At 39.0% G+C, this 13746-nt stretch overlaps 1 protein-coding gene across 5 annotated transcripts in view; it reads right to left on the minus strand.

The window, feature by feature from the left end:
• LOC125458800 (fibronectin type-III domain-containing protein 3A-like) overlaps window positions 1-13746 on the minus strand; it is a 143538-nt gene that overhangs the window by 57406 nt on the left and 72386 nt on the right. For all 5 annotated transcript variants that reach the window (XM_059651495.1, XM_048544482.2, XM_048544483.2 and 2 more), the window contains exons 3-4: window positions 9288-9363; window positions 6945-7021 (exon numbers count right to left, since the gene is read on the minus strand). In XM_059651495.1, the coding sequence (XP_059507478.1) occupies window positions 6945-7021; window positions 9288-9363 (153 nt within the window). The remainder of the gene's footprint in view (window positions 1-6944; window positions 7022-9287; window positions 9364-13746) is intronic.

Raw genomic sequence — 13746 nt, forward strand, 5'->3', positions numbered from 1 at the left:
TCCCAGAATCTCTCCAATGCCCAAAGCACTCAGTTGTGATTCATAGGTTGAGAAACATTTGATCTTGATAGATTAGTGTCTACCTAGTAATACAGGCCCAAATATTCCAATATGCTGCTAGGCTTTGGAGCAGCTCAGGCTGCAGTTGCACGCCAGGGAGCATGCAATGGTTTTGGTGGGAATTGCTCAGAAAAATGAAAACTAAGGGGCAATTCTCCTGCTTTTGTAACTCTTCATAAGAACCCCAGATTTTGACTCAGCTATGCATGGTTACCAATGAAAACTAAGAGAAGTAAACACCTGCACAAACTTTTGAGCAAATGTTCAACTGACCTATCCCAATTCACCACAGGCCACCCAAACTATGCATCTCCCAATACCTGTTGAAATCTTACACTAGCTATCAATGTGGCTAATTGTACCACTGGACGTTTAAGTCTCAGAATATGCCTCAACGACTGCTGCAAATGGGGGTATAGTTTCTACAAAGATCTTCTGTGCTGCTGGAATCAAAGATTCCTGGATGGGTTTATAACAGGAGGCCCTAGCAGAATTCATCAAAAGTGATAGGTAATTTTTAAACCAGACCAAAGTCAGAAATAGTGTTTCCAACCCTGATCTGAATATCTGGGTTATATTCATTGCATGTGCTGCTCTACTACAACTTGCATTGCATAGATGTAATTTATTGTTACAGTTTAATGAGAAAGGAGATAAAGAACATTAACATTAATAGTTCCTATCATTAATCTGGATGTAAGTTTGCTCGCTGAGCTGGAAGGTTAGTTTCCAGACGTTTCATCACCATTCTAGGTAACATCAGTGAGCCTCCGACGAGGCGCTTGTGTTATGTCCCGCTTTCTATTTAGCTGGTTAGGCTTCCTTGGGATAGTGATGTCATTTCCTGCGTTCATGAATATCAACTAGCCACAAAATGACACGACCCACTGTCACTCGTATCCTTACATACAGATGAGGAAGGGCACCACTTTGATTGGGAACACACATCCATCCTAGGACAAGCCAAACAGAAACATGCACGAGAATTCCTAGAAGCATGGCATTCCAACCGGAACTCCATCAACAAACACATTGGCTCCAAATCAATCTACCATCCCCTGAGAAAAAGAACAGGAAATGACATCACCAATGCAGGAAATGACATCACCAACCCAAGGAAACCTAACCAGATAAATAGAAAGCGGGACATAACACCAGCGCTTCGTCGGAGGCTCACTGATGATGTTACCTAGAATGGTGATGAAACGTCTGAAAACTAACCTTCCAGCTCAGCGAGCAAACTTACATCCAGAACCTCAACCTGAGCTACAAATCTTCTCAGAACTCGCTCCTAACATTAATGCTTTCTTGGATAAAAATTATAGTGAAACAGCAGTTTGCACATCTTCACGCTGCATCAGCATGTTTCACTTCTGAAGTGCAAGCAACGATGTTCTTCTATGACACTGTCAGAACCTGCCTTCCTCTCACTCTGAATAGTGACACTACGACCTCCACCACATGGACTGCAACGGGTGAATAGGTTGGCTCACTGCTACCATCTTCTCAAGGGCGTGTAAGTTTGGACATTAAACACTGGCCTCACTAGTGACACTTATACACCAGAATACATTGTTTAAACATGGCAGGAATTAATTTGTCCAAGCAAAATAATGAGCGACCAATGAACCCATTCTGATGGTGCTGGATGACAGCTAATGCCAACTAAAACACTGCCATTGATAGACAAAGTGTTCTATGCACTTTTTTTAATGTTCTGGAATGGAGCTTAAACCCGTAATTCAGGCAAGGATAATACCATTGCAGCAAACGGATATGATGGCAGAATTATCATCCCCAACTGAAATATTTAAGTTACCTGAAACTATTCTACAAATGCAAGCAAAAAAGCCAAATTACACTCTAAAGTTTGACAAGGCCGTTATCTGAAATCAAAGGTTTAGTAGCACACTGCAAAAAGCATGGCTGCCAATAGGGTAAGCAGTTGGCACCTGCCAGGCAGGCAATTTCATCACTGCAACTCGGTATGGAACTTTATCAGCCATCGAAAGGGATTTGAATGGAGGAGAGTTGGTACATTGCAAGTTATTTTAAGAATACCATAAACCTTTCCCTGCAGTATACATTTATGATGGAGAAGGATATAATTTTGGGATCAGGTCTAAAAGGACATTGCAACAGTGTAGAAAACAGTAACAGCAACGACACAAATGCAGCCCAAAGAACTCAGAAAAGCAATTTTAAAAATGCGACTAAACTAAAAGCCACATAAATGAGAAACAACACAAGCTGCAATTGATCAACAGCTGTGAATTATGACTTACAAAGAAAGGATACTGCAGAACATCCAATTAAGTTAAATTTCTTTGGATTGCATCAGATTTCTGGATGTTTCCACAATTCCATTTCTTTTCCCTTTGGAGACCCACACTACATAATATTTCATTAGATGGACAAAAGAATATTCTTCCAGCTCCTGAGAAACCTTAACCGAAACCTTAACCTATTTCTGTTCTCATCCCAGTGAACAACTTTTTCTCCCTTGAGGAAATATCTTTGCTCACATAAAGCAAAGAATCATGAGAGCATATCGCAAGATTTCCACAAACACTGTAAATGGTCAGTTCATTTGTAATAGTGGATGGAGAGCACCACAGTTCTCTTAAGAGTGCGGCATGGAATCCTTCAAAATCGTATGACAAAATTCATTTCAATATCTTACCAGAAAGAGAGGACACCTCAGCCAGTGTAGCATTCTGTACCGCACAGGTTTGATCATCTCGGAGTTCAAGTCCACAAGTTGACCTGAACCAGTAATCTTCTGACTCATGAGTGATTGTGAGTACTTGACCAAAATTACAAATGTTACAAGAGAGGAAATAATTCTCTCTCCCCCCGTTCACTAATTTCTTAAATGGAATGTGAGAACCCAAGCAGGCAACTAGCCCTGCAACTGAATATGGCCAATATGATCCACTTGTGCATGCACTGTTGCACTCATGACGTCACACTAGATCTTGATAGCAACAGGTAGCATCCACAGTGTCTTCAAGCAAACTTTTCTGATTTGAAGTAAGCACTGCAGTAATTGCAGGTCCAGTTAAATCAGACATGTAGTGGTTTTCTCTGATCCTGAGATTAAAATGGTTTGGTTTGTTAATTCAAAGTAAAACACGTTGCAATTCCCAAATGTGGTTTAAACTGCTTCATATTTTAAAAGTGTTCTATACAGTCAGGCTGTAAACACCTGGAGACTGAATTCTTTCAGTTAATTATTTTGGCAAAAAAACTGGTCAGAGGGCCTTTATTTTATTTCTCCCTCAAATCATCCCTCAAATTTATTTACAGTTCTTTGGGGTGACTTTATTTATGTTTGGTTGTAATACATGGTGATTCATTGCCAAATACAAATTTACAAGCAAGACAGATACCACTTTGCGCATGGGCTTAGTGCTGCACCTTGCAGTGCTCTTGGCAACAAACATGACCATTCTTTCAACTAAATGTTACACTTAGCTACTTTGCCTAAATAATAACGGCCCATGTGAAGTACTCAGGCTTTGAAATTATAAAGTACTTTGCAAATAGAATTATTTTAGTCAATGACTAAAGTAAGTTAAGCAATTCAGGCTCTGAAATGGATAATGCCTGCATGCCGGAAAGAAAAAGTACATTAACTGCCAAACTGGGCATTACAGCAAATGGGGAAAATAAGCAGAAAGAATACTGCTCTGCTTTAAACCCAACCTATACAACTCAACAGTTCTAAGTCTTAAGTGGTGTGATCATACAAGGAACCATAATATTGCAACCAATACCAGATCAGCTCCTCTTATTGTATTTTCTTTAGGCAAAAGAACATTTCATTGTGGTTTAATTGATAACAATCTTGCTTTGCAACAAATGGATGTGGATTCAAGTCACACTCCAGAATTCAACTCGGAGTTTATTTTGTAGCAAAGGTGTGTTAAGCTAAGGTTTTATCTGTTCTCTCAGATTGAAATACTGTCATAACATCTATTGTGCCAAAGTACAAAAGGAATTATCCTTGTTTAATGGCTAATATTTATCCCCAAGACAACAGATTAGCTGAACATTTGTAATCTTGCTGCTTGTGGGATGTCACTGTGCAAAGTGGTCACTGTTTGGTATTTTTCATTCGGCAACAGTGACAATTTGAAAAGAATGTGTTCAATTGCTGTAAAGTGGTTTAGCCATCCCGAGATTGTGAATGGTGATATTTAATTGCAACTTATAATTTCAGTGAAAACATTTTATGATGTCTTGAGTTCAGGCTCTACTTGAAATAGTGAATTGGAGGCAACAAAAGCTCAATTTCTCAAAATATTTCTTATTTTCCTCCATGAGTTTTACCCTGAACTGTTTGGCTCCTGTTCTGTGTCTTTGTATTGACTGTTCAGTCTCCTCTTTAATATCTATGCAGGCACACTGTGCTCGCATAAGCTCATTTTAAAGCCCCAGGGTGTGGGGCTGAAGGTGTAGTCTGTCAGGCCCAAAACTAAAGTACAGCAAGCAAGGGATGGGGGAATCTGTAGTCATGTTGAGGAGAGGTGTTTGATAAATGTACGTGAGGTTGGGGAGTAACACTTTGTAATTGAGAGCATCCAAACTGGAGCGTACAATGTTAGAAGTAGATGAAGAGACAAACTATAATTAAAGAATTTTTGTGTGGAATATTAGGATGGGCATTTTCATTTTTAATTTGATGAGCCCATTTTGGCCTCCATAACACTTGATGCGTTCAGCGTTGTTTCCTTGAAGTACCCTCTCTGAGGTCAGTAGTCTGTCCTCCACCTCTGGCAGTGTCCCCTCTAACTCTCCTACAGCTCATCAATCAGTTCTCCCTGCAAAAGTGGAAGGCTGAAATTAATACTGTCTACAGCTCCCTCTCCAACCACTATAGCTCTATGAAAAATACCAACTGAAACTAGAACAACTATTTTTCCCGAGGGTAAAAGGAAGAAGTTACCAATTGTAAGTATAAAAGATTACTATGAGGATCCAAATTAACCAAAACCCTTGGGCCTCAGGGCTTAAAGAGTTCTTGCAGTTTTCCAATGGCCACTGAGTAGCCTTTGTTCTCCTACATGACTTTCCACTTGTGGTTCCCAGGTAAACAAAACATGATTAAAGAGGTATACATAACTCTTTCATTACTAGGCTACAAGCTAGGCTAAAAATAATAGCCCTCATTCAAAAAGATTTGTCACAAACTGGCACAAACATTTCAATAAAGGCATGATTCAGGTGGAGATAACTTTCTTTCTGAACTAAAATCTTCATTATGACAGTTGTACTAACTTTGAACTTCAAAATTCCAAGTTAGAGAGAAATTCAAAACAACTTGGTCTATTGAGGCCCCGAGTAAAAGAATGCATGTGCTTAAGATGGGAAAGTTTTACCCCAAAACCAAAATCATGCATAATCAATTATTCCACCTCAGCTAAAAAAGACAATGACACTTATAGAATTAGTGAAACCTGAAAATTAGAAACATATAGAGAAGTGCTGGGAAAGACCCAAGACTTCATTTTACGGTCTTTTGCCAAAATCTTGAGTAATTTGTTAAGACAGTGTTTAGAGATCAGACAGATGTGAAAATTGTTGCTTGCTGTGGTTGAGAAAGGATACCATCTGATCAGGATAAATCATGATTTCAAACCTATTGCTTTATACTTCTCTCTGGAACACCCTCTTTAGGCATGTTAATCTGGATAAATCATCTCTTTAAAAGATTCTTCAAAGCCTACTACAACAATGTTGCCTTCAGTTATTTGCTTAATTTTTCAGCAAACATTCAGTCTTAACTTCATCATCTCTAAAGGGCAAGTCATCAAAAAGCACTGCATAAATGCAAGTCAAATGTAAAGACTGAAAACGTACTTTCTTCTACAGAATCAGTTGAACTCGTGAGTCATCATTTTGCTTCCATAATACTGACCTAATTATTAAAGAAGATAACTGTGGGGGTGATTACTTTCAAAGCATATTGCACTTCACATATTACTTCTGTACGTTTTCCTAACCACTTAGAGATCAATATCTGAAGTATTCTCTGTGAAACAAACTGTCGACTGTCAGAAAAGTACATATACGTGGTCTAAACCGAGTAAAGTCAAATAGAATATATACATTCCTGGCAAACAATGTGATGATATCTGTTATACTCCTACTGGAACCATGATTGGTATACTTTTGACATTTCAATTTTATTTTGCAAAGTGTAATTTTGCTTCAAAGGAACATAGAACATTACAGCACAGTACAGGCCCTTCGGCCCTCGATGTTGTGCCGACCTGTCATACTGATCTCAAGCCCATCTAACCTACACTATTCCATGTACGTCCATATGCTTATCCAATGACGACTTAAATGTACCTAAAGTTGGCGAATCTACTACCGTTGCAGGCAAAGCGTTCCATTCCCTTACTACTCTGAGTAAAGAAACTACCTCTGACATCTGTCCTTTATCTTTCACCCCTCAATTTAAAGCTATGCCCCCTCGCGCTCGCCGTCACCATCCTAGGAAAAAGGGTCTCCATATCCACCCTATCTAACCCTCTGATTATTTTATATGTTTCAAAGGAGTTCTTTAACTAGAGTCTTCTGCAAATGTTAAGACAATGCACCACCATGGAACACGTTTTTGGATCAGGACTTCACTCAAAGTTTAACTAGGCCTTTTGACATCAAGGCTTTACATTTTTCCATATAAAAAACATAAAAGAGTGCAAAAGCGTATCCAATCTTAAGCTAATTTAAGTACTCAGAGAAGAAACTGACTTTTGCAAAGCAGGTAACAGGATTCTAATTTCAATCTTTAACTTAAATCTTGTCCCAGAGAGCTTAAAATAGCAGTCATCATTAGGTATTGTGCCCTAAATGCAGGTTGAATACAATACCTGTGAGACGTAACCAGGAGGCACATAAATTGGAGGCATTGAGCCATTTGGCGACATCATGGGAACATGAGCAGGGCCTACAAAGACAAAAATTGAACAATTGAGAAACAAAAGAAAAATTCCAACTGTGGCAAGGCTGACTTATTCCGCATATTATTGAACAGTAAGGCCTAATCCTGATTGTTTTCCACTGGCAGAACGTGTATGGATACAGGTTAAGTGAAGGTAAGTCTATTTTACCAATGATGTGCTGACTCTCTTAACTCTCAGGCCATACAGCCTACTAACTCTTTGATCAAATTCAAACCACAGTCTGAAGCTCAAGGCACCACAACTTTCAGAACTGAAAGAATAAGGAATTAAAATTAGCCAATTAAAAAATGTCATGCTTGATAATGGATTGAATTTTTCACAGACATCTTGGATGTTAATTCAGCAAATGTTTGCATCTTATTCTGTTTAATTCAAGGATCTTGGGTACTTGAACTCGCCAACAGCAAAACTAAGCTAATCTCCAGCCACTGAAGGAAACTGCTATTGCTTGTCTTTGAGATGAAACCGGACTTAGTTCATTTCAATGAGAAATTTCAGGAATCATTTTACAGGATGCTGCAGATGAAGGTGTGTTGGGGGTTGCGGGGGGAAGGAAACAGCCTGTCTCTCCAGAACTCATGCAAAAATTTGACTATTTTGGTTGTGTCTCCTGACAAACTGAAGACCATGATAGCTCGCTTTATTGGTATAATGTCCACTGCGTTTTTAATAACGTCACACCCCACCTTCATGATGCACCACAAATCAAACAGCAACATACCAAACATAACTTAAAATTTACCCCTCATGAAAATGAGCAACTAAGTACAAGACAGCTGTAATTTTGTCAAAAAAAAGATTTAGCCAATAATGGAAAAGTTGTGTTTTCAAATGTATCCCTCTTCTACATCATACTCCGAATCATTTTAATCAGGTGAACTTATTTTCACACTGTTTCAGGCATACAGTAAAAGATGCACTTCGAGACTGTAGATTACATGTTCTTTCAGGAACATTGAAGTAACTTTGGAGAGGGAGATGGTTTAACAGCATTGCTACTGATAATTAGCTATATTTGCTTTTCAAAGAAAAGTTGGTATCCATCATAGACTTTAGGGTGGCAAGGTGGCTCAGTGGTTAGCATTCCTGCCCCACAGCGCCAGGGTCACAGGTTCAATTCCAGGTCTTGGGCAACTGCCTGTATGGACTTTGCACGTTCTCCCAGTGTCTGTGAGAGTTTCCTCTGGGTGCTCGGATTTCATCCCACAGTCCAAAGATGTGTACAGTAGGTGGATTGGCTATGCTAAAATTGCCCATAGTGCCTGGGGATGTTTAGATTGGGTGGGTTAGACATAGGAAATGCATGACTAGGGGAATGGGTCTGGTGGGATGCTCTTCGGAGGGGCAGTGAGGACTTGTTGGGCTGAGTGGCCTATTTCCACACTGTAGAGACTTTATTATTCTATGATCAGGGTTCTCATTACTCCTATTATATAACATCATGATAATAAGCTGGATTGTATGAGATGGTTAGCACAAAGTATTTTCTTTAACTTCCTGAAAATGGGTATTATGATCATACAAATCACTTTCTCTCTCCAAGTTGGGCCTTGCTGGTGAAAATCAGATCTGGCAAATGCAGAAATGCACATGCTAGGATCTAGGAGTTATTTAGACTCTTCCTGCAAGCTACATATCTACCAGACAATGCACATATTTTGTGTGCATTGTGTGCAAACACACATTTTGTGGGCAGCAAGGTGGCTCAGTAATTGGCACCACTGCCCGGGTTCAATTCGTCCTTGGGCAACTGTCTGTGCGGAGTTTACACATTCTCCGTGTCTGTGTGGGTCTCCTCCGCATGCTCCGCTTTCCTCCCACAGTCCAAAGATGAGCAGGCTAGGTGGATTGGCCACACTAAATTGCCCATAACGTTCAGGGATGTGTAGATTAGGGTCTGGGTGGAATGGTCCGAGGGTTGGTGTGGACTTGTTGGGCTGAAGGGCCTGTTTCCACACTGTAGGGGTTCTATGGATTCTATGGAAATGTGGCACACAGTGCCTGCATGAGTTGACGTGAAAGTACCTTTTCTTCAGATTTTTGCATATGGTGTTTAATGTTTGGTCCATTTTGATTTTATGTTGTAACACTATTAACATAGTAAACAAATTGAAACCCTAGACTTTGGTTCCGTCAGTCACTGGGAAACTAGCTGTTTCTTGAAAGTTGCTGTCTCTGTGGGATCACAACAACACAAGCTTTAATTACTATACTTACTTTTTTATAAAAATATGCTCATGACATACTTACCTTGAATACACTGAATGTGACCATCTTCTGTTCTGATTGTGAATGTCTCCCCAGGATTGACTTGCACCAATATAACCTGAAAATCAGCATAACACAACATTTTAAAAGATCAATTTCTATCTTTTCCATTATACATATTCTTCTCTATTGATATCTTCGAATTACACACCACTTAACGTCAACTTTCAAAAATGTTTCAAATTCACAATCTATTACAAAAAAAGATGCCAGAAGTTACAATGTCCATTTTTTTTAATATACGCATGTACTTTAGGTGTACATTAATATCCACTGCCTATACAGTACACAACGTTGCATACTTTAGGGGAATAGTAGCATAGTTCAGTTATGGGAATAGTAATCCAGACAACAATTTTGAGACATGATTTCAAACCACATTACAGCAGTGGAGAATTTAAATTCAGCCAAGTAAATATTTTTGAAATAGAAAGCGCAGATGAGTAAACAACAGCCTTGAAACTCCTGGATTAATGCAAAATCTAATTTGGGTCACTCATCCTTTAGGGACAGATGGAAATCTGCAGTCTATACCCAATCCGACGGATAACAGGCATACACCAACAGCAATGTGATTTACTCAAACTGTCTCACCCACCACAACGTTCTCAAGGACAAATTCAGTAATAGCTACATCGATTGTGTAAAGACTTTTATTATTTTTCTGTGCATTTAATTGTGGACTGAAAGAAAAATCTTTTAAAAACCAAGGACTGCTGTAGAATTGCTGCATATTTTGAAAACAGGAACCTGGCAATCATCATAAGCATTGTGAACACAATTGCTTGTTTCAGCAATGCAAACATGTTATTGCACATGAACTGGAGCCAAGGCATCGTGTACAGGTGGAGCTTCGGCTGGTATAAGTAGCTGAGCGGCTTGTGAGTTAAAGATCGGTCACTGATGATAAAGGCCCTCAGCAAACCAACAACTGTGATTGGTTCTCAGGTTGCTGAAGAACTCAGGGCTACGAACAAAATATAGAGAAACTTTTCACTCTTAACAAGTTCAGGAGCTCTTTCTGTTCTCAGCTGTAAAAGTCTCTTCAAGCCTATAGAAAACCAGTTTTATCTTTGCTTCAACAGTTGCTGCAAGCTGTGGCCTTTAAGTGCTGAGTCAGTGACTTTCTATAAGCAAACCAGCCACCACATGTCTCTTGCAAGCAAGCAGAAGCATCAAGAGAAGGATGACTAAGTAGTAGTATTCTGACCAGCTAAAGAATTATGAGGATCATCTCAGTAACTCCTGTGATCAGAAACCATTGAACTGCTTTTCCCTGTCCACAACACTTATTTATTTTGTAAAACCTCTGCTTGTGTGTGTACATGTGCAATGGCACATGTTATTGGGGGGAGCGGGCGGGAGTCAGAGTTTTAATTAGTAGACTTTTATGCAGATGGTTTGCAATTGTTTTGACTGTAGCAAGTTTTTAAATATTTGTCATAAATAATTCTTGTTTAGTAAAGAAACTTGGTTGGTGTGTTGTCAACTGAATCTGAAAGTCCAGTAAATTAGGGGATCTTTGCACACTTGTTAAAATCTTTAACTTTTCTATCAACTCTGGGAATGGCAGGGTTCTATTTCAAGCACACTGCTCCAGTAAGGCGTGACAAATAAATTAATTTAAAAGCACACAAATGTGGTTTGTAGATGGCCCAGGGAAGTGAATCCAGTTAAGTGTGTCACATTTCCTCCTGCTGGGTTATGTCATTGAGATTTTCCATTTCTTTATTGAAACGTTTACACAAAAGTTAAAATGAAACCTGGAAATTGTGAGGTGAATCCAACTTAGTTACAGGTTTTGTGTCTTACCAATGATTTCTAAATTATCAAAACTATTTTAAAAAAACATTTTTGACATCCACACAATGATGAAGTACATTATAATTAAATAAGTTTAACTGAGGTTCTAAAATGACAGTTTTTCTAAAGCAAAACTGGAGAAAAATGTACAATGTATTAAATGTGGGGAATTGACACACAACAAAGACAGAAAAAAACTCAAACAAAGAAAACAAAAACACTGGGTAGAGAAATAGGTGACCATGTGAATCAATGGATGATGAGGGGAATTAGATTTTCTATCACTAAATTATCTCTCATCCCACAGCACTATGCATAATCTCCAATCAAACCACCAACAATATTACCTCAAGCCAGTTTCTAAATTAAGAGATGCCCATTTTATCCATCAACCATAAATACATCTATATAAAAATGGTATCAATTTGTGCAGATATTTGTATCATCAATAGCTACAGGTGAGGTGACGGAAGACAGGAGGTTGGCTAACATTGTGCTACTATTTAAGAAAGGTGGGAAGGAAAAGCCAGGGAACTATAGACCAATGAGCATGACATCAGTGGTGGTCAAGTTGGGGGAGGGGGTCCTGAGGAACAGGATTTACATGTATTTGGAAAGGCAAGGACTGATTAGGGATAGTCAACATGGTTTTGTGCATGAGAAGTCAGGTCTCACAAAATTGATTAGGTTTTTTGAGGAAGTAACAAAGAGGATTGATGAGGGCAAATTGATGATTGTGATCTATAGGAACTTCACTAAGAAATTCAACAAGGTTCCTTATGGTAGACTGGTTAGACATGGAGTACAGGGAAAACTAGCCATATGGATAAAGAACTGGCTCAAAAGGTAGAAGACAGAGGGTGATGGTGAAGGGTTGCTTTTCAGATTGGAGGGCTTGTGACCAGTGGTGTGCCACAAGGATTGGTGTCAGGTGCACTGCTTTTCATCATTTATATAAATGATTTGGATGTGAACATTGGAGACACAGTTAGCAAGTTTGAACATGACACCAAAACTGGAGGTGTAGTGGACAGCAAAGAAAATTAACTCAGAGTATAACAGGACCTTGATAAATTGGGCCAAGGAGTGGCAGATGCATTTTGGAAAGGCAAATCAAGACAGGTCTTACACACTTAATGGTAAGGTCATGGGGAGATTGCCGAACACTGAGACCTTGAAGTGCTGGTTCATAGTTCCTTCAAAGTGGAGTCCCAGGTAGACAGCATAATGAAGGTGACGTTTCATATGCTTGCCTTTATTGGTCAGTACAGTGATGAAAGGAGTTGGTATATTGCAGCTATACAGGACATTGATTTGGCCACTTTTGGAATAGTGCATGCAATTCTGGTCCCCTTGCTACAGGAAGGATGTTGTGAAACTTGAAAGGGTTCAGAAAAGATTTAAGGATATTGCCGGGTTTGAGCCAAAGGGAGAGGCTGGATAGGCTGGGGCTAACTTCTCTGGAGCATCAGAGGCTGAGGGGTGACCTGATAGAGGTTCATAACATCATGAGGGGCATGGATAGGGTGAACAGACAAGGTAATTTCCCCAGGATAGAGGGAGTCCAAAACGAGAGGGCATAGGTTTAAGTGAGAGGGAAAAGATTTGAAAGGAACCTAACAGGCAACATTTTAATACAGAGGGTACTGCCTGTATGGAAATAAGCTGCCAGAGGAAGTGGTGGAGACTGGTACAATTACAAGATTTAAAAGACTTCTGGATAGGCATTATGAATAGGAAGGTCTTACAGGGATATGGGCCAATTCCGGCTTCATTATTTTAGGATATCTGGTCGACATGGAGGGGTTGGGCCAAAGGTTCTGTTTCCATGCTGTACAGTTCTATGATTCTATAACCACAGAAATAAGATAACTACAAATAGAAAATATAGGCTATTTTAAAATAAAGCTACATTCCTTCCTCCACATTCATTCCAAAATTTACACTTACAATTTAAAATAAAACTACTTCTTGTGGTATCAACTTAAAATGTAGGTTCTGGCAAAGTAAAATAACATTATGCCTTCCCCCAAAAACAAGTACAATAATCAGTGAAGCAATGTGTTTTATGAAACGTTTTGTATTTGTTGACAAGTTACTCCTTGTTCTGACGCAATGTTCTTTTTAAAATACTTTACTGATTGGCATTCAATTCTTGGCTTGCTGTGACATTTTATGAGTGATGTTTTGTATTCAACCTTGTCCCAAACAGGATATACATCCTTCTAACATTCTCACAACGCACTACGGATTCCAATCATGTTAGAAAATCTATTATTTAAAGCAAAGACTATATTATGCAGTATGGTATTACTGAGCAAATTCGTTTAAATTGAAAAAAAACAACTTTTAATATAATTTGTTTCAAGGCATGTATACAGCGCAGCTTTATTGATCAAAGAAGCTCATGCACAACCTGCTACTCTTGGTTGAAAATCCACTACCTACAATAGATTTATTTGGCAGCAACAAACTGGTTTAGCTAAAATTGAGGGGTTAACAGATCTATAATTTTATGATTTCAAGGCTTGTAGCAAAAGTCTGCTGGAAGAATCATAAGCCAGTGTAACAGATGGTCAAGTCATACTGCTATTTCTTAAGAACTGAAATCTTTCATGCTGTGAAGAGAATGAAAAAT

Source organism: Stegostoma tigrinum, chromosome 15, assembly GCF_030684315.1.
Source record: "Stegostoma tigrinum isolate sSteTig4 chromosome 15, sSteTig4.hap1, whole genome shotgun sequence".
Lineage (NCBI taxonomy): Eukaryota > Metazoa > Chordata > Chondrichthyes > Orectolobiformes > Stegostomatidae > Stegostoma > Stegostoma tigrinum.